Source organism: Anser brachyrhynchus, assembly GCF_964034855.1.
Source record: "Anser brachyrhynchus genome assembly, chromosome: 5".
Classification (NCBI taxonomy): domain Eukaryota; kingdom Metazoa; phylum Chordata; class Aves; order Anseriformes; family Anatidae; genus Anser; species Anser brachyrhynchus.
Window position 1 is genome coordinate 50170420 of NC_137699.1, and position 23403 is coordinate 50193822.

General features: G+C 40.2%; 1 protein-coding gene across 15 annotated transcripts in view; it reads left to right on the top strand.

Moving 5' to 3' along the window:
* The first annotated feature begins 8065 nt into the window (after positions 1-8065).
* The window catches only part of UNC79 (unc-79 homolog, NALCN channel complex subunit), a 102791-nt gene continuing 87453 nt past the window's right edge, over positions 8066-23403 (top strand). For 5 of the 15 annotated variants that reach the window (XM_080594254.1, XM_080594266.1, XM_080594256.1 and 2 more), the window contains exons 1-4: positions 8066-8574; positions 12535-12655; positions 18462-18766; positions 22116-22286. In XM_080594254.1, coding sequence (XP_080450380.1) covers positions 8196-8574; positions 12535-12655; positions 18462-18766; positions 22116-22286 — 976 coding nt within the window. In that variant the 5' untranslated portion in view covers positions 8066-8195. Of the gene's footprint in view, positions 8575-10032; positions 10142-12534; positions 12656-18461; positions 18767-22115; positions 22287-23403 lie in introns of those variants that run through there. The other 10 variants (XM_080594263.1, XM_080594265.1, XM_080594264.1 and 7 more) reach the window with 6 other exon arrangements.

Sequence of the window (23403 nt, forward strand, 5' to 3'; positions counted from 1 at the left end):
AGCAAGGTGAGCAACCCTGGCTGTTCAGGGCCAAGACCTGCACCCTGGCATGGGTCACAAACATGGTACCGAGGGCCTCTCCACCCAGAAAAATGCCGAGGATCTTAGAAGTGTTTGATGTTGTGTACTTTTTCTTTACCTTCCAGGAAAATCTCATGCCTTCTTTTGCTGTCTGTCACTGTTTTTGCCCAGTAGAGCCCTTTCCCAAACATTTTACCTAAGTGCAGAAATAATAAAGCAAAATGAAATCTATGCTCAGTTTTCTTGTCATCCCTTTCAGTGTCTTATCCTTTGGGCCATGATTCCTTGATAGGTTTAAGAAGGTGATTTTTTGTCACATGTCATAATTCCTAATACTGCAATACTTTTACTTTGGCCATGCATGTAGTTGGTACAGACAATTCTGCACTAGTGTGAGATTATAGGTAATTAAAAAAAATATCAAATTATTGGAGGGAGATCTAATGTGATGCTAACTTTCACCCACATGGCATGGCAGCTATCACAAATACCATGCTTCTTAGAGCTAGTAAAGCCAGTCTCTGATTTTTAATAGTCCTAGTACATGCTCATCAGGTTTGTGCTGGTTCTCTATGCAGGTCACCATTGATTTCTCTAAACTCCACTGCTATGGCAACAAATTAAGTATTTTGTTCATTTAGAGGCTAATGAGATTACTCTAGAAGAGTAATTGAAGGCATTTATTAGATTTTTTTTTTTTACAGTGACAGATACAGACAAACAAATCTAACATCCACAGAGTTAATAAAGTAATTCTCAGAATAAGAATAAAATTGGAGACTTTTTAAAACAACCAAACAACAACTGTATTTCCTAATGATGCTTTTTTTTTTTTTTTCCCCAAAGTCCTAAATATTCTATATTTGGGAGAGAAAGAACAAATATTAACAACACAAGCTGGCTACCCTGTTGGGATCACAGCAGAAGTAATGAGGCCCAGAGCTCTTTACTACTCAGTCTCTCACTTTAAATCAACCCAAGTCAGTGATGTCTGAAATGCATTTGTCACATGCCAGATGGCATAACTGATACGTGTTGGTGGCTTCAGCCAAGCCTCTGAACACATCACGATCACTTCTGCCATGACTGCCAACATCTATTATCCTATCCTATCCTATCCTATCCTATCCTATCCTATCCTATCCTATCCTATCCTATCCTATCCTATTCTATCCCATCCTAATTTCTATCCTACTCTACATCTTCCTCCTCAGAACTGCTGCATTCCTGTCCTTCCACAGCAGGAGGTCTGGTTGATTTTCTTCTGTGTCAGTAACACCGCCATCAGGATAGGAAGTTTTCCTTGTATGTTTAAATCCCAGCACAGAGGCTGAGCCTGAATATTCTTCTCTTAGGAAGAAACTAATTCTCAGCGGAATAGCAGCACAAGACTATATGATTTGTCAGTAAGATTTAGCTCTGAAGCGATGCACAGACGTTGTGTTGCTTTTGTGCATAGACATGATTTTCTGTGAGGAGGAAGAGTGTTCGCTGTATCCTGGCTGATGCCAGTTAGCCCAGGTGTCTGAGCCTTGGGGAGCAGCTTCCAGAAATCATCCTGTGTCAACCAGGATACATGCTGTAGCATATCTGAGCTGAGCCTAATGGCTCACTTTAATCCCAGATAGACTTTTTCCTCAAGCGATGATCTATTTTACCATCATTCATGAGGATTAATGTTTACAGAGAGCAAAGATTTAGGGACAAATTAAATTTAATGTGGTATAACTCTTGCTGTCAGATGTGCACGTCTGAGCCTGAGGGGCTCCATCTGCTGTTTGCATCTGACGGGGAGGTCAGTCCCTACGCAGGCCCTGCTCAGGGGCTCCAGTCCTGTTCCAAGCACCTGGCCTCTGGGTTGGGTTAGCCTGGGGGTAGAGTTCAACACCCAGGGAGCACCGTGTGGGTTGAAAAGCCCTGAGGGCAGAGAAGCTTGCCCTCTCCTGGCTCCGCTCCAGTGGACTTGTTATGTTTCACCTCTCTTGCTGGGATTACTGCTGCCTCACCAGTCTGACTCTGCTCTTCCTTGCCTCCTCCATGTCATGGCGGAGCCTTCCATTCAGAGGCCTGCAGTGACTAAAGCAAGCCTCTGAGACACCCTCCGTGTTCTCCCACCTCTGCTGTGGGGTTTAGCAATCCTACCACACTGCAGTTAACGATAACCTAGCGCCAGAAATTGTGAGCAAGTCTCAAAAAACTGAGACATTGGGTTACAAATTAAATTAAAAGCTGGCTGTTTTTATTTGCTTTGCGTTGTTTGATAAACTTATGAGGCATTTAGATCCTTCCCTCACATTTAGGCATTTAAATGCTCATTTGTTTCAAATAGTGTTCATATTGCGTTTGAGTGTCTAAATGTGCCAGGCAAGAACTAACTTTTATTTAAAATTCAAATAGAGATTCATATAGTTCGCTGACTTGAAAGCTGAGCCTTTAAGGAAAACACCACGAGAATGTGTGAAGAGGTGGTAAACAGTGAGCATATTTGTACAGAAATACTTACATATATACCTATAATCAGATACACAGATAAATGTGGTTTTTTTTATATATGTATACATTTACCTTAATTTATGAACAATTTAAGAAATTTTCTGTATACAATTTACAGTAGGAGAGCTTCAGATATCATATTTTTCAAAAGGACTACCTTTCTAAAAGTAGATTTATAATGCTTGGAGATTAAAACCAAAATACTACATTTTCTGCCTCTGTTCAGAGCTGAAAACTTGAAAATTTAATTCAAAGCGACAACAGAGACATAAGTGGTTCAGCTCTGGAAGACTTCTTAGAGTATTTTTTTATACATTATTTTATATATTATGCTCTATTTTATTCTTGAAATATGTTATAATTGCAATTCGCACTGTTACAGCAGGCAAAATTAAGTTACAGAAAGAGCAAAAACCACAGAGGCAATGTGCTCCCCATCCCTTCCAAACCTTATCCGTGTTACCCTGCAAAAGACACAGTGGAAAGAAATATGACAATTAAGTCTCCTAGTGGAACAGAAAATGTGGATTATAACTAATTCCTCTGTAAGAGGTAGATAAATTTTGTAGCTCTCTTGAATATACTTTGTCACCTTACTATCCAGACATCCAGCTGGCTGATTTTCAGGAATCACCTCCTTCAAACTCAGAAATGGTTCCTCCCAACATGAAGTCAAACACAGGTCACAGGAGGCCTGTATGGATGAAAGAGGTGTTCCTGACAAAACCCAAATATAAAAAGGAAGTGTACAAGAGGTGAGAGCAGGGGTAGGTGACCTACAAGGAATACAGAAACAGAGTGCAGGAACGTCTGAGTGTGTGGGGATGGGATTAGGAAAAGCAAAGTGCACCAGGAGTTGAATCTGGTGGCGGAACATGAAGTGCAATGAGAAGGGCTTCTATGGGAACATCACCAGCCAAAGGAAGGCCAGGGAAAATGGGATGGAGGACCTGGTGATGAAGGATATGAAAAAGGCCAAAGTATTCAATGTCTTCTTCACTTTGGTCTTTTCTGGTAAGGCCTGCCTTCAGGAATTATAGGCCCCTGAGGTCAGCATGAAATTCTGGAACAAAGAAAACTTACCCTTCACTAGGGGAGAATCAGGTCAGGGAAATTTTAAACAAACCAGACATACACAAGGCCATGAGAACTAATGGGATGCACACACAAGTGCTGAGGCAGCTGGCCAATGTCATTGTGAGACTGCTTTTGATCATCTTTAAAAGCTCAAGGCAACTGGGAGAGAGTCCTAAGAAGTGGAAGAAAGCAAATGTCACTCCTATTTTCAAGGACAAACAGGAGGACCCAGGACACTGAAGGCCAGTCAGCCTTACCTTGATCCCTGGGAATTTGATGGGAAAATAATCTTGGAAACCAATTCCAAACACACTAAGAATACTGTGATTGGGAGTAGTCGGTGTGGATTTACAAAGGGAAAATATTGCCTGACCAACCTGACAGCTGTCTATGACAAAATGAACAGCTTGGTGGACAAGGGGAGAGCAGAGGATGTTTATTTTGATTTTAGCAAGACTTTGGTCACTGTCTCCCATAATGTTGGCATTGACAAACTGTTAAAGGATGGGCTAGATAAATTGACAATGATGCAAACTGGAAAGTGGACAAACTGCTGGGCTGAAAGGGATATGCTCAGTGGCACAAAATCCAGATACAAACCAGTTGCTAGTGCTATTCTGCAGGGGTTGATACCATAGCCAGTACCATTTCACAACTTCATCAGTGACCTGGATGATGGGATGATGTAAGTATGCGGAAGATACAAAACTGGAATGAGTAGTTGATACCCAAGATGGTTGTGCTGCTGTTCAGACAGAGCTTGAGAGGTTCCCATTGGCCAGCAGGAGTCTCATGAAGTTCAACAGATGAAAATTCAAGTCTTGCACCTTGGGAGGAATAACCCAAGCACCAGTACAGGCTAGGGGCTGACCAGCTGGAAAGTGGCTTTGCAGTAGTGGACCTGGGTGTCCTGATGGGCACCAATTCAACAATGAGCTTTTGTAGCAAGAAGTTCAAGAGCATCCTGGGCTGCATTAGAAAGAGCATGGCCAACTGGTGAAGCAAGGTGATTATTTCCCTTTGCCCAGCACTGGTAAGACCAAATCTGGAGTGCTGAGTCCAGTTCTGGGTTCTCCAGTACAAGAAAGACACAGACATAGAGGAGTGAGTCAAGGGAAGAGCTACAAAGATGATGAATGAACTGGAGCATCTGTCATACAATTTGAAGCTGAGAGAGATGTGATTGTTTAGCTCAACAATAAAGGTCTCAAGTCAATGTGTATAAATGCCTGATGGGAAGGTGTAAGAAAATGGAGCTAGACTTTTCTGAGCGCTGATCAGTGACAGGACCAGAGGCAATGGGCACAAATTGAAATACAGGAAATTCCACTTAACTGTAAGAAAAGCTTTTTTACTGTGAGGACGGTCAAGCCTTGGAACAGATTGCTCAAGGAGGTTGTAGGGTCTTCATCCTTGCAGACATTTGAAATCTGAGTGGACACGGCCCCATACAATCTCCTCTAGCTGACCTTTCTTGGAGCAGGAAACTTGGAGCAGACAATCTCCAGACGTTCCTTCCGATCTCAACAATTCTGTGATTCTATGAAATTTCCACTCATGAACTCAGAAAAATTGTTCTTTTTGGTTTTCATCAATTGATACCAAAGTTTAAGTTCCCACTCATTTACTGCCAAAAATATTTCTTGTAGTAATGACTTATGGGCTTTCAGATGCCTGCAGCTTTTGTCTTCTCTTAACTGAGTGCATGCAGAGTTAAAAAGCATATGGACTTAAAACTGAGCTGCTTGAAAATGTTTCCAGAGAGCACTGTACCCATTTTATTAGACAAAGCCATAAAGATCTTGCTGAGAAATGGTGAATTCTATTCTGTCCAGAGACTTTAGAAATTACTTCCTAGAGTGCCATATTCCTGTATTTGCTCCTTTATGACATTTGTTCACAATTTAAAGCATGACTGTCCTAGTTACAGTAACAAACTAGGGAAATCCATCACATTGTTTGACCAAATAACATTTGACGTGTATCAGGATTTATCTGGGGCTTAAGGTTGTTAATGCATGCATAAGGACTCATAAGCAATAAATTGCTTTCCATATACTTAAATTACATGCTGAACTGTATAGGACCTTACTCAGTAAATGCAGGCATAGCTGCAATTTTCAGGCACTTAAACCAAAGATGAAAATTTACATGAGAAATGGAATTCATATTTTCTCAGTGTACTCCTGCTTTATCAAGCTGAGTGTTTTTAGAAGGCTCAGCACTGTGGTATGCAAACGCTTGGTATATTATAAAGGATACCTATGGGAACTCAGTTCCTCTCAGTGCACAGAGTTCCCTATTGTTCTGCAATGAGCAGTATTAATATGATCTGTTGCTTCAACAGACAGAAATTCAAGATAGAGATGTAACCTGCCTTCAACAGCCTATTTCAATGGGCTAAAAATGGGCTGAAATCCTACACTTTGAAAGACCATTTTCATCACTTGTGAGGCCTAGGCTTGGGGGAAGAGGGGCTGGAAGCACCATGTGACCTCCCTGGGCACTTCATTAAAATAAATAAATAGAAAATCTCTGATCGACTTCAGTAGGATCTGACACCACATGCCAGTTTCTAATAAAAGAGTGAACTGAAGTGTCAGCAGTCTCTGCCTCACCTCTGTTATTCAGGTGGCAATCCACAGGATCTTGGAGTGAGCTCAACAGGAAGAAGGAGTAGCCCAGAGCTCTTTGCTTTTGTGAAGTACTACTCAAGGAAACGGAGGTAACTCCTCTCCCAGCTAACTCATGTCTTTCAGTTGCTGCTCAGTCCCACTACAGTCTTTGCAGCTGGTTCACACAAGCCACTGGTAGTGTTTTATGTTGGTCCCTCTCTCTGTTTGGGGCTCTCAACAGGAGGGAGTGTGGGAAGAACTGTGCGAAGGCTGTGATGGCCTCAAGGAAAAGCATTAAGAGCTCTGTTTTGGATCTAAGTGGTGCTGGAAAAACATTGCACATTCAGTATTTTTAGAAGATCATTTTGAGAAAAAAAAGCCAACCTGTAAAATATCAGTGAACAGCACCTGCCCCTTCATGACGGTTCCTGTCACAGAATGTGCATCATCCTCAAATCTGGGCCGCAGTAATTTGGATGCACTGCCTTGCATGATGAACAGGAAAATGTACCCGAGTTTCTCCACCTCCATAGCACTGTTCTCTTTGGCTGCTGCAGGCCTCCTCATCTCAGGCAGCCCAGCCTTTTGGGGAGAGCATACTGCAAATGGCCTTTTATCTATATTTATTAACTCTGCCATACCTTGGGCGATGAAATAATACTGCTTCCATATATCTTTCTCAGAGGTGTGAGGATCTGAAAAACTATTTCTGAGAATTTCAGATAAGAAAATCATAGCTAACCATTCATATCTAAGACCTGGCAGAGTCACGAAGCAGGGGAAACTGAAAAGACACACACTGCTGAAATTATTTCTCTTGGAGCAGGCAAAGGAATAGTGACAAAAATTATATTGTTATTACTGCATTTTGACCCATTTGAATGCTTCCAGGCAGTAGTATTTCAGATAAGGCTATTTTATTTCAAAATGTCCAATATTAGGAAATAAAATTCCCATATGCCACAGAAAATATTTATATTGTTTTTCACTGAAGAAGTTAACTAAATTAAAACCAATACAAGGTGGCCTTCCATTTTTTGGTATTTAAATGTCTCTTTCCCTTATAGATATATATGTCCATGTATAAATATCCTAGCATTCATATATCTCCCCCCTCTAATACCTCATATGGAGATATACCTTTATGAATGATTGCATATACATACATGTTTCTACCCAACAGTAAAGAACAGCTACTCATTTGTGCTACTCGTCGAGGTCCAGATACCATCCATCCACCTTAAGGCACCTGTAACATTAAGGATGGATGCTGTAAAGCACCGATGCCTTCTACAATTGATGATAAAACCAGGCACTTTTGGAAGGGGATTCAGACCTCAAATGGGCTGAGCAACCTTCTGAGCTACACTGCTGGATATTGCCATGGATCACAGAGTTCTTCATTTGTGTACTACTGACAGTTGTTTAAACCGAAGTTAGATGAACACATGTCCATAGCTTTGTGTACCCACTAAATTTTATGCTTTTTAAGGGACCCATTTCAGGACATCTCCTATCCTTTCTCCTCCCTATTGCTACACCACTAGCTCCACTTTGGAAGGAAGGAGATCCTGCCACCTTCGTGGCATGATTAGTTCCTGGGGATCCGGGTTGCTGGCTCGCTCACAGGACTGGATGGCCTAGCGGCATGCCACCTTCTCCCACCGTGACTGGTCCCACCACGACTGGTGCTCCCACCTCACCTTCGTGCGGTGCTGACGGAGCCTGGGGCAGCACCCACAGCATGGAAGCAGTGACAGAGGTGACCCCCTCAGGCCTGGGCTCAGCCCTCAGCTCCTTGGCGAAGCACACCACTGTCCCCAAGATGCCAGGCGCACTATGGAAACAAATGAGGAAAACAAGCCGGGCACACATCCCGAGATACGCGGTGACAGCCCGAGGGGAGGAGAACCAGCCAAGAAAACAACATCCCCGATTAAAGACGTTTTTATTGAGCACTATGCACAGCCTCACTAACAAATCCCTGCCATGTCGCCGCCACCCGCGGCCACCTCAGGGCTCTGTCCGTGGCCGGGCTCTGCCGCCGAGCCCCTCGGCGCCCTCAGAGCCCTGCGGGGACACCTTGCCGCTTCCCGAGGGGGCTCCTCAACACCCCCCGGCCCCTCCGGGACAGCGTTCCCCGGTTCAGGTGCCTCAGAGCGGGGGGACGCGGCTGCATCCCTCGCTTCCTTTAAGGCCCCGCTCCCGCCCCGGCTCCGCCCGCCGCCGCTCCCCGCCCCGCAGCCCTGCGGCAGCGGCTCCAGCCCCAGCCCGGCTCGGAGCCGGGGAGCTGCAGCCGGGGGCAGGGAGGTGCTGGGGGCCGAGCGGGACCCCCCCGGCGGCAGCATGTCCACCAAGGCGGAGCAGTGTGAGTGGCGGGGCTGGGGGCCGGGCAGCGGGGGGGAACGGGGGGCGCTGCCTGGCCTCCCCCCGCCTTGGTGGGCATCCCGGGAGCGGCCAGGGGGAGAGGTGTTTTTTTTTATTTGGGGGGGCTGCTGCCTTTCTGGCTCTTTCCTAGCCACCATGTTGGCGAGGCGCGGTCGTTGCGCCGGGCCTCGGCCCCCCGCCGCCACCGGTCCTGGTGGCAACCGGTGCGAGGCTGCCGCCGGCCGCCCCGCCATGAGCCGTGCTGGGCTCGGCGCTTGTCGCCGTGACACGGCGCCGTCTGACGGGCCGAGGCTCGCTGCCCTCCGTCCTGCTGGCTCCTCGGGTCTCCGGGAGGAGTCCTTGCGCTCCTACAAGCCGGTGCTGAACTGCTCCAAGGAGGAGGATGCTTGTGTTTTGTCCTTTAGGGCTTGCTGCTTGTTTACACTGATGGATGGTGGTGCTGATCAAGTGTTACATGGATGCTGGTTTGTTGCTGTAGGGATGCGTTTCTGGCCTCGCAAATAAAGGAAAGGCAATGTGCTGGCCGCGCAGCAACCTGAGGTGTGCAGTGTTCAGATCTGCACCGCTCTGCTCTGCCATCCTCCCACCTGAGTTCTGAACTTGTCCTTTCTTTCTCATACGTTAATTGTGGCTCTCGCATTGCCCTGTGGAAGGATTTCTGCTGCCCCTTGTCCTGCCACTGTCTCTGGCGTTTTTCTTCTTTTCTGTTTTGCCTTCTCTGTCCCTCCATTCCTGATGTTTTTGGTCTGCTCTATTTGAGCTTCTCTCTCATATTTTTCCCTGTGTCTTTCCTTTTCATCCCCTTGTATTATTCTGAAGACTGCATCTTGGCTCTGCCACATCTGTGCTGCTCTTTATTTTAAGATTTATTTGGGATCCAGATTGCAGATCTTTCCTGTTCCTAATGCTTTTTCATGGTGCCTCCAGGTTAGTGGAAATACCCTGTGCATTCTAACTTACTGAATGTATTTTACCAAGGTTACTCCAATGGCTAGTTATTATGGCATTACCAAATGTCTTTCTCTCTACATAACTTTAAGATTCACTCACCTTCAATTTTTGACAATTGGTCTCCAACAAGGATTATGTTGATGTACGTGCATCACTGTCAGGCAAACCTTCAAACTCCAACTGTTGCTGCTGTTGCTTCTGCCCTGATTGACTGACAGATGAGAACCAGAATGTCTCAAAAAGGAGCCACAAGTTACAATGAATCTGAATTTACCAAGAACAAAACACTGCGAATGAGGAAACAGACCAGTCAATTCAGAAGAGCAAAAAGGCACTGGCCTAAACGTGAATCCATGGCCACCCCACGGCACTTTGGCAGGTTGTATGAAAAGCAGGTAAAATGGTGGCAATGTGGGAAATCGTCCTGAGAAGCTTCCCTTCTTTGTGACCACACAGGTTTTGTATTTCACACTAAGAGATATCGACAGTGGCTTTCATCATTTGACTAATCTCCACAGCATGCCTGAGGTGTTCTTTGTATCAAAAGAAAACTAGTTCTTTTCACCTTAAATGACAGTAACTAGCATTTAATTGTGGTAAGTAATGTCCTGGGAAGGCCTGATGCCCACTGTGTTCTTCTCCAGGACAGAGAGCAATCAAAACCATTTTTACAGACTCATAATGGTTTCACTCTTGATTCAGTAAATGCTTGCATGGGGACTAGGAAGTTCAGTTAGGTCTGTGTAGATAGTAGAGAGATACCTGGCAAAATATCATGGAATAACTTTTTTTCCTCTTAATTTGTTTTATGTGAAGATTGTATGACAGTGACAAAGGAAGTATTTCCACAGAGTGATACTGCATTTTGAAGTGTATCTCTGGGTGCTCAGAAACTTAGAAAATCAGGTCGTTGACATACTTCTGTATCTTCGGGGCTCCCAGAGTTTTGCTCTGGGGTCTGCTTTCAGAAGCTTCTTAGTGTTCTGGCATGCTGTACTGAAATGATCAGTGTTCTGGGCAGCTCTGGGAGGTGAGGCCAAAGCCTTGAGCCTAAAGCTAATATTAATATTTAGACTTTCTGACTAAGTCTTTCTGCTTTGTTATTTTAGCTTACATAATTATGTGACAGTGCTGATTAATAGAAAAAAATAGATTTAATTCTTTATGTGAAAAAGGTAATTCTAGATTTCCTATACACTTTATTGAAAGGAAATGGCTCTAGGGAGGTGGACATTTTTTTGAAATGCATATCAACCTGAATTCTGACGTCATCTTTAGCATTTAGCTAATCCAATTCATTTACACATTTCTGGCAGCAGACCATGGCAGCCACAGTAAACTGTGCATCTTGCTGTGTGAATTTTTCTGTGTTGGGTTTTGAGATACGTGGTCAGTTTCCTTGCAAATATACCTGGCTTCATAGTCTTTTTCCCTAGCAAGTGAAGGTAATGTCACAAAATACATTTATGAAATAATTCTTTTCTTAAAAACGAACCTAGACTAGATTATAGATACCTTTACCATAGTAAAAGATATATCGTTACCTTTGAGAAAAATAAATCTGAAACTGACCTGCACTGTGGGGATCAGAACTGAGATGGTGGGCAGAAAGAATGAAGCATGAGACTGGAATAAACAGGCTGAAATAAATTTCACCTGTAATCTGGAGTGAAACCCCTGATGTTTAGATGTTATTATCCCAGTGGTTTTGGAGTCTTACAGGAAGCTAGTTCTGACTGGTCTTCCAGAGACGTGGGTAACTTACTGCAAAGCACAGTTCATGTGCCCCAGGCCTGTGTGGTCATCTGGAAGGCTCTGATCTTACTCATAGCTACTCTGAGACAGCATGTGTCCATGGGACAAAACTTCATCTTCCGGTTGTCTGGGAAGAAAAAAGAAGTGAAGTATAATTAAAATAAATTAATGACACCTTAAAATAATAAGTTTTTAAGGTAAAATGCTTAAAAGTGGGGAGAAATGAATAAACTAAGGATGCATAAGCAACCTTATTACTTTTGCATATGTATTATGTATGGTAGTCTCCCTAGTTTACTTGCTATTTTCTAATAGGCCCCAGCCCTATTCAGTCCCATGATGGGCTTTCTCCCCATGATGAAGCAGGGGAATACTGTGAAGGAGACATTTGTCTGTAGAAGCTTCACTTCCTGCAGAAATTGCGAGGGTATGGTCAGTACAGCTGGAAAAGGGAGAAAGGATGATCAGGTTAGGGCAACTGGGTGCTGGAAGACTTGGTTCCTCAGTGTAGTTGGTTAGTCTAAGTAGAGCAAGAAAGGGTTCTGAGTGTGCTTGGTGATCTCTGCATGAGACTGGCTTGTGCCAAGTAGGCAGTGTCAGGCATCACAACTACGGTGGGTAATCATTTTTCCAATACTAAACAGGGATCGTTGTTGGAAATTAAGAACGCTATTTCTAAAACAATTAGTCTCAGAAAAGGTTTAGAGCTTCTCCAGCTCTTTGAAGTCCCCTCACCTGCTTGATCAGATTTCCTAAGACACTTAAATACACAGCACAGATCTTTTCATATCTGCTATTTATTGCATAAAGTAAATTTATGGCATAAAGTAAATCATATAAGCTCTCTCTGTCTTAGCTTTTATCTCTGCTTTGGCTACAGAAATACATGAACCTCCTGTGATCCAATGACTCACTTTTTTATAATGAATCTTGAGATCTTTGGAGACACAAAGATGTGCAGTTTTTATTTTTATTTTTTTTTATTCGCTAGCACAAAGGCAGTCTAAAACAGATGCAGACATTCACTGCCTTCCTTGCCTTTCCCTTAGCACTCATGCACTGGAACATTTAGTGTATTCAGTTAAAAAGAGTTGAAAGACTTTTTTACAGTTTAATTCTTAAATCTAAAATCTATAAAGTAAAAATCAAGAATGGTAGGAACAGACGTGATTCCCTTAACATGTGCAAAAAGCTAAATGCAAGTTTTTGTGTTTGTTTTTTGTCTTTTATGTAGTTGCTTCCAAAATCCGTTACCTTCAAGAATACCACAACCGGGTTCTCCACAACATTTACCCTGTGCCCTCTGGAACTGACATTGCAAATACTTTGAAATACTTTTCTCAGACACTATTAAGGTAAGTTTTAACTAATGCTGTTGAAGAAAAAAAATTGCTAAAGAATTATAGGGGGTATTCATTGACTTTGAATTGGTTGCAGTATTTAATGGGTCAATGCTCAACCAGAAAGTCAGAGCATAATTTAAGAAAAAGTGGTATGAATTCATCTCTTCAGTGGCTGTTGCCCAATTTGCCCAGTTGAGCTGCCTGTTGAGTGGCTGATTCTAAAATAAACTTGGTTGATTACACATTTGCTTGGCCCTCCTAAGACTTAGGTGAATGCACAGATATGCTGAACCTGTGAGGAAAGGAGTTAGTGACCTGCAGAGTTGTAGGAGTTTGTACTCATGACCTCCTTGACAGTCCTGGTGCTTTGGGACTGTAGAGTAATGAGCCAGAAAAGCAGGACTAGGTTCTGACCGTGCCATCGTTCAGCTGGTTTCCAGGTTTGGGTTCTGGTTCAGTCCCTTATAACAATATGAATAGACATGAAGTTTGTGTACAGATCTGGATATGGATGGAAAAACAGACCAGGACAGTTCTGACCCAGGGGTTTGATCTAGTCCAGTATTTAGTGATGATATATAGTGCTAAACACCATATGATTAGAGAATACATTTTGAATAGGAAATACTGCCTCTTGTCTTTCTAAAACGATGTGAAAAAATGCTAGGCTCAATTAGGAATACATATTCTGCTTTTTTCCATAGTGCTTACCTAGTTGTTTCATATTTTCAAATTGGTTTTAAAATGGCTTTTGACAGTAAACGTGATTTTTATCTGCCAGGTTTTGATTGGCATTAGTTCTTATATCCAGAAAAATACAGTTAAGGCTGCATTTCTGTGTATAGCTTCCTAATTTATACCTGGGAATGTTGTCAGAAGCTAGTTTGGAAAAACAGCATTTGCCTTATTTGATAAGGAAATATTAATGAAATACAATTAACTATATATTTGTACACATACTCCTATGATGCATACAAGTGGAGAAGCAAGTTTAAACTTGAAAGAAATTCAGTAGTTTGTTCTAACATTCATTTAATGCCAATGTAATGCAGTAAGATTCGTGACCCTGTTTATGAGAAGACACACAGACAAAAACACTCACTGTCAGTGGAATAGCTATTGTACTGCAATCTTAAAAACACAAAACAGAACAACAACAACAGAAACAACAAAACCTAAAACCAGACAAACAAAGAAACCCAGCACTTATATTAACTTCTGAAAATTTCAAGAGTGGAGTTGTTTAACCACTTAAATTTGTTTACCTTGTCATTGAGAGTGTTGAATAAAAATGTGACAACCAGAAGGTCTTTTTTTAAATATTTAAAAAAGATTTTTTGTCTCATTACACTGTAACAGTGGTGAAAAAATGTTCAAAGAGTCATTGAAAAGAACTCTGAGATAGGGTTTTGTTCCCACATCAGGGTGTTTTGATGGATTATTTTGTACAACAAGCAAATTTAAATCACATTTAAGGAAGGCTCTTACTTAAAACAGCCTCTGCTGCGAGCCTGTAAGTCTGACTTTCTTGCTTTAATAGCTTAATTCTGGACATTTTCTCTCTTCTCTCCTCACTGTAACTACCAAGTGTTAGCTACGATGAGATCCGTTTCTTTCTGGGCAGAAGTCAATTGAGACAGGATAGATTTAGAAAGTAAAAAAGTATCTCCATACCACCCTGTTGCCTTAATCTTCCAAAGCAGTACAGCTGACATGTCCTGTGTGACAAGTTCTTCACACTCTTGACAGTGATGTTTCTGGGCTTGCTGAAGAAGCTTGATAGTTACCAGCTATGAGAGCAGATCAGAATCAGGGTAGCAGTTGTACAACTGCGTGGCTCCACTTCTTTAATTTGTGCTGGGAATGGGACTGAACCAAAATCCTGTGTAGATGATGCTGAACCTCATGGGGCAGAAGTGCTATTCATATCTGGTTCATAGATTTACACGGTTCACAAATGGCTTTGTCCTTTCAGATCTTGGATCTGATCAGCCTCAGCTCTAGAAAGATTCCAGAAATTGCAGCCAGGACTTGGGTCTAAATTTATTAAGTGGCCTGCATTCTGATACCTCAGCCAGGTCACATCCTGGTGACTGGGGAATTTGAACTGTGGGCAAAGCCTTAATGCTATGGTTGAACCAATACAAGTTTATACGCTTGCTGATACTAAGAAAGAAGCTGGATAAAAAAGCAAAACAAAACATACCCTGTATTTAGTGTGGCAGATGGAAAGAAGGAAACTCCCACCCACTGTATGCAGATCTCTGTAAGATTTACCCTAAAACTAAACAGACTGGTTAAGGACTTGTCTTTCTGAAGAGTCTGATCAAACATTTCTTTGAACATTCTGCATGCTGAGTCTTCTTTCTGCCTCCTACACTAAGACTCCATTGCGTAAGTTTTAACATCAGTGATAGAAGTACGTGATGGAGAATAACCTTTCCAGTTTAAGACAGAACATGTGAAATGAGTTTGGACTGATCAAAGAATACTGATCAAACAACAGCAAAAACGCCCATTGATTTTGAGAGATTTGGGTCTGGCCTTCAGAACAGGTTGCTTGGGATCATCTTCTATTTCAAAATAACTTAAAAAATATTTTCCAGTTTGTGTACTCTTACTGCAGCTGAATTTTTAGGATAAGTGTTTCTTGATGAACACACGTAGTCAAAGGAGTCATGGAGGAGTAGCGTATAGTCACAGAAATTCCATATGATGATTGGGTTTTACAGGTGTAGCATTTACTACTTATGATACTTTGTAATTTTCCATGTAATGGGAATGTTGAATGTGTTCTTTTCAGTGGGGTATGCCCACTGTTTTGGATCACATTCATATCTGGTGTCATTCTGCTAGCTATAGTTGGATCACACAAAGGATTAATTTGTTCCTTTGCTCTGTATGTAGCCTCAATATATCACGTGCTCAGGGGTGGGGGGATCAGATGTGGAATGACTGAAAAAATTCAATTCCTTATTTCTATGAACAAACATTACATAAAATCACCATACACAATGCATAGCACATTGATTCATTTAGTTGTTCCTTAATTTTCTCTCTGAGCAAAAGCATTCCTTTACATTACAGCATGAATTTGTTTCATGCCCTGCTCATTTTCAGTGTTTTCTCCCTCATCTGAGGAATGATCTAAGACTTAAACATATTGCAGAACAGCTCATTCTTTCACATTTTCTTGGAGAAAGGTCTCCACATGTATTTCTAAGTAAAATGTTTTACATAAGGGATGGTTATAAATGCCCTCTAGCTGATTAATGATCAAGCTTGTTTTGCTGCCTTGGTGAGATGCAATTCTCCTGTAGACATTTTAGGAAATCTTTCCTGGAAGACAGTAATTTTGAGATAGATTTGCAGGAAAGGTGTACAAATCTTGAAACAAGCCCTGATGGCTTTCATGCATGTCATGAGGCAAATTCAGTATAGAGTCATGATCAGGTTCTCAGCACGTGCTTTGAGCAGAAACAGGAACAAGCTACAAATACTGGATCATGGTCTTAGGGGGACTTCCTAGATTTTCAGTTTTGACTCTGATTTATTGCCATTATAATGTATGGTCTGAAAGTTTAATATTATTTTTTCCCTATATTTGGCATGATTGGAGCTGGAATTTGGTTTCACTTCTGTTCCTGAAGTGAACAGAAGGATGCCCCTTTCGACATACAAGAATATGTGCCTTGGTTTCTAATCAGATGGGCCATAGCTCCATGTCAGAATACAAGGGAAGCCTATAGTGCAGGCTTTGCATCACTGTCTTACACTTTCCAAAGCAAGGATTAAGTAATACGGTAATGTTCTTTCTGGAAGTAAGGGTGATTGAAGTGATGTGTTGGCAAGTAAAGGGATGGATAATTGGTATAACGCATTAGAAGACAGAGATGGAATATGATTTAGTATCTTCAGATCTATAGGCAAGAGCTGCAGAGTATGGCAAATAAATGTCAAGCAAATTAAAAGTTAATATGAAAAAGAGGAATCAGCACTCTGGTCATTTGTTTTTTAAAGTCATCTTAGATCTTGGGTGATTTCCTGATACGATTTCATAAACACTGTAACAACAGTCATCACTCTTCTTGTACTGGACATTGGGTAACAGAAACCAAAATAATCTGCCAAATACACAAGGTGTAATAATAGTAATAAAAAAACAATCTTAAAATAGACAATTTGTCTGTAATCTCTGACTGAAAGTGTGATATGAGACCTGCCTTGTAGTAGCCACTTGGCATAAGACTGTACCTGTGAAAGTGTTTTATATATATAGTAAATGAATGGCACCTCCTCTTATAAGCACCTTGGCATGAGTTTAGCTTACTTGTGTGAGTCGTTGCATTGACACAGGTGTATCTTTGCTAAGGTGGTTATATGGCAGGGGTGTCTGTACTGGTAAAGGGGACTGAGATTTCCAGAAGTGCTCCCTCTTGACATAACTCTGCTCTTCATTAGTCAGTGGAAATTTTAATGCCACTCACTTGTCTTAAAAGTTTTAATGCTGATTTTGGGAGTGGAGTTAAACCAACAGAAATCACTTTTGGAAATCCTAATTGCTGAGAGATGCGAAATGTGCTTAAAAAAAGAAACAACATTGTGTGTGGTTTAATATATTTAAAGGTGTACTATAGGCACATATTAAGATTATGGGCTAACCCTATAATTGCCTGATAACTAAAATACAGCGCTGCTTAAGAGACAATATATATCTACTTAAAGTAGTTTTTAATTTTTCTTTATTAGAAAATTAAATTAACATGCTTACAACCATGTTTACAACATTCTTAAAACAACATAACAAGGTGGTTGACGTATAGCCTCTATTTTGATTCCCACTAAATCCTTTTTATTTTTTGAAATTATCTCTCCTTTAGTTTATAGTGAGTTTTGTTGAATAATAACGTAAGTAGCAGCAGGAATGTATGGTAACATACTGTCTGATCTGCAGTTACGTAATTGGTCTTGCTTGCTTAGCCCTTAGATTTTGAAGGTAACTATTTACCCAAGAAGTGTTTGTATTTGTAAAGTAAAATGTTTCCTCCCTAAACATGAGCAAAATTAAAAACACATAAACAACCATTATCATTAGCTCACAAACATATGCTAAAGACCATCTACTATATATTATTTTACAACTTTTCGAAATGTAGTTTAGTTAACATTTTAGAAATATTATATTATTTCTAAATCCATGTGCCTGTTTAAACTTCATTATCTCAAATGATACTGACTGAGTGGTCATGAAACAGTATCATAAAATACATAGACATTATTTTAATGCAATAAACATGTGATTTTTAAGACTATCTTAACAAACACACATGTTTATTCTTTGCTAAAACATGTTTCTGCAAGTGCCACACCTATATTTTACATGTTTTCAGTTAGTTGGCTCAAAGATTTCATGGGGGGGGGAACACTCAAAATCCTCAAAATCTTCTCAGAGCAAAATACCAATCTGTTTTGACACAGCTATTTTTCTGTAGTGAATGCTTTTGATACCTAGAATTTTTCTTAACTGTGAAACATGGGTAGGGCACTGAAACATGCATTTTTATATTTTTGCTCCTTATGAACCAGATAACACATGAGATGCAATGAAAATTTCCGTAGATGTCAATTTTTAATTCTTGTATCTTGAAGCATGAAAATGAATGGTTGCTAGATTTGTAGACACACTGGTTTTGGTAGCAATTGCATCTTATGTGGGATGTATCTGGTGTTTTATTATTTGTTTTATAGTGTCATTTCAATGTAATGTGCTGTTCTTTGTGTCTTTGTTGTCTCTTTTTTTTCTTTGTCCCCCCAACAGCATTTTGTCCCGCACAGGGAAGAAGGAGAATCAAGATGCCTCCAATTTGACAGTGCCCATGACCATGTGTCTTTTTCCTGTGCCATTCCCACTCACCCCATCTCTAAGACCACAGGTCAGTTCCATCAACCCTACTGTTACTCGCTCCCTCCTTTACAGCGTCCTGCGAGATGCTCCATCTGAACGTGGCCAGCAAAGTCGTGATGCTCAGTTATCAGACTACCCATCTTTGGACTATCAAGGACTTTACGTGACACTGGTGACACTGCTGGATCTAGTTCCATTGCTACAACATGGTCAACATGGTAAGCAGGCCCTTGAACCCTTCCAGTACGCTTAACTTCAGTGCCGTGAATCCATGAATGATGCATAAATGCAGTAGAAGAGATGGGCCTAAACTGACCTGGATCTGGATTTCAAATCTACCGGGATGTTTATATCCAAGTGTTTGGTTTGTCTTTTTAAAATAAAAGATTATTTATTTATTGTGAACTGTGGATTTGGGTTTGAATTCTGAAGCTGTCTGATTTTCAGTGATATTTTGTGATATGTAACTAAAATAATACAAATGGGTCTAAAAAAAATCTGGAACTTGAATTTGGATCTGCTGGGATATCTTCAAACTGGTCCTTTTGGGGTGGCTCTCTAAAGAGGCATGCGTTGCTTGGAAATGTATACCCGTCCTATAAGGAATATGCAGATTTAGTGTTTTGGTGAAGGTCCATCTCTGAATAGAACATAAGATATATTTGATTGAAGAAAAACAATGGCTCTAGAGATGGCTTTAAAATATTCCAGGGTAGAAAGGTAGCAATATCTCTGTCTAACTTGCTGAAAAGCAGTATTTTCGTATGTTTTGAATTGGTTCATCACCAGATTTTTGTGACTGTGTTGTGTTTATATTGTTTTTTCTCAAGTTCTGCAAATGTCTGGTTTGTTAGTCTCTGGCTTTCCATACTGGGGTACAGGAGCTGAGTATTTTCCTCATGTGGTAAAAGTCAAATATTAATTTTCACCATGGTATCAGGCTGTATTACATCAAGATGAACTTATATCAATATATATAGTTCAGTATAGGAAGTATTGTCATCAATCTCAAAATTCTTTAGCAGGAAATTCTGTTAAATGCTGAATTTCTTTTGAGTTGGCAGCAACATGTTTTGAATCAAAGATTACAGCGCAAAGAAATGGTATGATCTTGGAAAAAAGGCACTCTTGGCAAATTATAGACTTGTTGACTTTTTCCAGAAATTGAAGTTAATTATCAAAGCAATCTTTTTCTAAGTAGATAACATGGTGATAATTAACAACCAATGGAGACTTGTGAAGAACAAATAACACTGAACAAACATAATTTTGTTTTATGGCAGGACAGTGGTTCTCCTGCTGTGGTTTTCTTGTCCTTAGGCAGGCTTTTGTTGCTGTGTCACTTGACATCCTAATGGGCAAACTGGGACATATGGTCACCACTTTGGTGAGGAAAACACTCCAGGAGTAATTACTAGTGTCTCATGTCAGTTGGGAGGTATACCAAGAGGGAATCTTACAGGAGTCTGTGTTGCATCTAGTGTTATTAAATATTTTAATTTTTTACTTGGCTGTTAGCAATGAGAGAAGATAACAATTTACGGGGGATATCAAGATGGTGAATAGCATGTCTTGTATGTGAAAGATTTGTTTCAAAATAATCTTGGCAAATTTCATTCTGTTTTGAAGCCTCTTCAAAAAAGAAGTGTAAAATACTATATTTAAGCAAGAGAAATCAAATAAAGAAATGAAATGAGGGAAGTAATAGCTTGAAAGTCATACTGCGAAAAGATCTGAGTGTTACAGCAGATCACAGTCTGACCATAACTCACTAATCTATTAATATTATCCTAACAATATGTAAACACATGCTTTATTAGACACCCAAATCATTTTTTATTTATTTAGTTTAATAGCCCTAGCAAGACGTCAGCTGGAGTACAATTTTCAGATTTGTCCATCTGGTCTCAAGAAAGGCATGGACCTTTTGAGAGGAGTCCAGGAAAAAGAAACAAGAACAATTGGAGGTCTAGAATCTGTGAAGAGTGAGGAAAAACTGAAAGAACATTGTTTAACTTAAAGAAAACTGAAGGGAGACATGATTACAAACATGTAAAGACTGCTGCAAGGAGAAATAAACAAACTATTTGTGTTTAGGATCAGGATAAGGAGTAATGGGCTTAAATTGCAGCAAAGAAAATTTAGAAAAATGGTTTTACAGTAAAGATGGTTAAGCATTTAGAATTGCCAGATGAACAAATGAAATTTTGTCTTGCAGATTTCTAAGAACAGGCTAAATAAACATCTGCCAGAAATAATTTGGTTGACTCATGCTTGGGGCAGGGGAAGGTCACCTGCTATTTCCTCTGGTTCTGTGTACAAAGAATTACATTTTGCAGTAGAACTTGTTATTTATTTCTCCCTCAGCATAGAATTTGACATATATATATATGTGTGTGTGTGTGTGTGTTTTTTCCTTCCCCCCTTTTTTTTTTTTAATCTGAATAATCGGTATTGTTTGGGTAAGTACAACTGGTGCACTAGATGCTCCTCAGCTTGGGTCCTGTCAGACTATACAAAATTGTCAATACTTAGACAGTAAATATGTATTGCAAGAGCAAATACTGTCTGACATTAAGGGCCTAGTTGTTGCACAGAGACATTAGAATGAAGTGTTAACTGCATATTATGACTCATGATGTTTACAGCTACAGATCTCTGAGAACTTTAAAAGGCAGCTTTAAATCATCCTAGTTGTACAGATAAGGGTGAAGACCTGTGTGATACACCTTGAGGTTGCAGAGGGAGTCAGTAACAAAAGAAATCCCTCTTTTGCAGGCAGAAGGCCTTATGATGTATTGTAGTCACCATACAGGTTCAAACCTGGGGTTCATTGGGTGCTCTTGTCTTTCTCAGAGGGTTGTTGGTCGCAGCTCAGTTCCTCATGTGTAAGATGCCACAATGGCCACTTACACTGCAACTTGTCTCCTCTATTTACATATTGAATTATTGCATGTTTCTTAAGTATCCCTTCCAAAGCATTATATTGTAATTAATTAGAAAAGTCTGGAAACTATAAATGGCTTACTCTTTTTAAGCTTTGAACATTTTTGGTCTCAATGGCTTCCTGTGGAAATAAAATCCACTGTTTAATCACATACTGTTTGCAAAATGCAGTGATGTTCCCTCTAGTTTCTATGTGGGAGGCAATTTGTAGCTTTCTTAAGGATAATTAAGATCAAAATCTGATTTTTGTTGAGAGATAGTATGGGAAGCTTTTTGCAAAAGCAGGCCTTCTCATACTGAAATACTTATCAATTCTGATTTTAATAACACCTTTGCTTAAATGCAGGCCACTTTATGTAGGTGTGTTCATTTTATTGGCTGTAGTATTCATATTCCTTCCAAACTGTTCTGAATACTGCTGAACAGCTGTTTCCTTCTGTTTTAGGAAGGGCTTCAGTGATGGGTGAAGTCACTTGTGTGTGACTATGGGAGTTAAGTTTCTGAAATACTTTGAGGGGAAAATTTGAATTTAAATGTAAATTTTATGATAGATCTGTACAAAGTACATAGTCATAATTGTTTTTCCATTGTAATGATTCTGTATTTCATTTTATTCAACAGATCTTGGGCAATCAATTTTTTACACTACTACATGCTTGCTTCCTTTTCTCAATGATGATATTTTGAGTACTTTACCCTATACAATGATTTCAACATTAGCTACCTTTCCTCCATTTCTGCACAAGGATATTATAGAGTATCTCAGCACATCTTTTCTGCCTATGGCTATCTGTAAGTAGAACTTTCTCTAGTATTGTTATGTCTCAGAAAAATGGTACACTGCTATAATGTCAGACTGTAAGAGTCAGTGTGATCTGTCATAGAATTGCTGAGTGACACCAATATACTGTATGTATACAAAAACAATTCCATGTAACTATTTTCAAATGGAAATACTTTATGTGTTATGAAGTATTACTGTGAATTCTTTCTTCACTTGAAGGGCAAAGATAAACTTCTGTAAAGAAACACAGCTTTCAGACTAACAGAACTTTCAGTGCCAGTAAAGGGGGTCTTGAGTACAGAATTGATGGGCAGAATGCTGCTAAAATGATACATGCAATAAAAACATGTATAATTTTTGCATCTGCACTAAATCTGGATGTACAATAATGACTTATCAATGTAATGATACCACGATCAATGATACCATGATGAATTTCCAGTTTTCTCTTTCTCTCTTTTTTTCTCTTTAATTTCTGTACTAAATAGTAGTGCATGTCTTTGATCCGTAAGTGTTAAAACTGAATCTGACAGTGGCTGCCTTTTTTTGTTATTTTTTCCCTCAAGGTGTGATAGGACTTTTTAATTTCAGAATCCCTGCAGACTGTGAATCCTGAAGTGTGTTCTGAGTACCCATCTTTGTACCTGATAAAGCTTGATGGGCTTTCAGTAGTAGAGAGAGGTTTAGCCATGTTCTGCAGACAAAAACATTAAGATTAATATTAAAGTCAGTTTTAACCAACAAATGTTTTACTGTGAGGGTGATCACTGGAACAGATTGCCTGAAAGGTTGCAGATTCTCAAAATACAGATTGTTCTAGTTGACCTTTCTTTGAGCAAGGGGCTTGGACAAGATGATCTACAGAGGTCTCTTCCAACATCAGCCATTCTGTAATTCTATGCGAATGTCTCCTCCTTATCTGCATTGCAGACCTTTATGGAAAATACATGAATTTTGTACAAAGATCTCCACTGATGCTACTGAAGAGCATGGAAAATGTTAAAACAAAGAAAGAAGTTTGGTCCAGTGTTTCAAGATTAAGATTTTGTGGAAACTTACACCTAAGGTTTTCTTTGGTCAGTGTTCTTGGAGAAATTTCTCAGAGAAGGTCCTTTTTGGATTAAG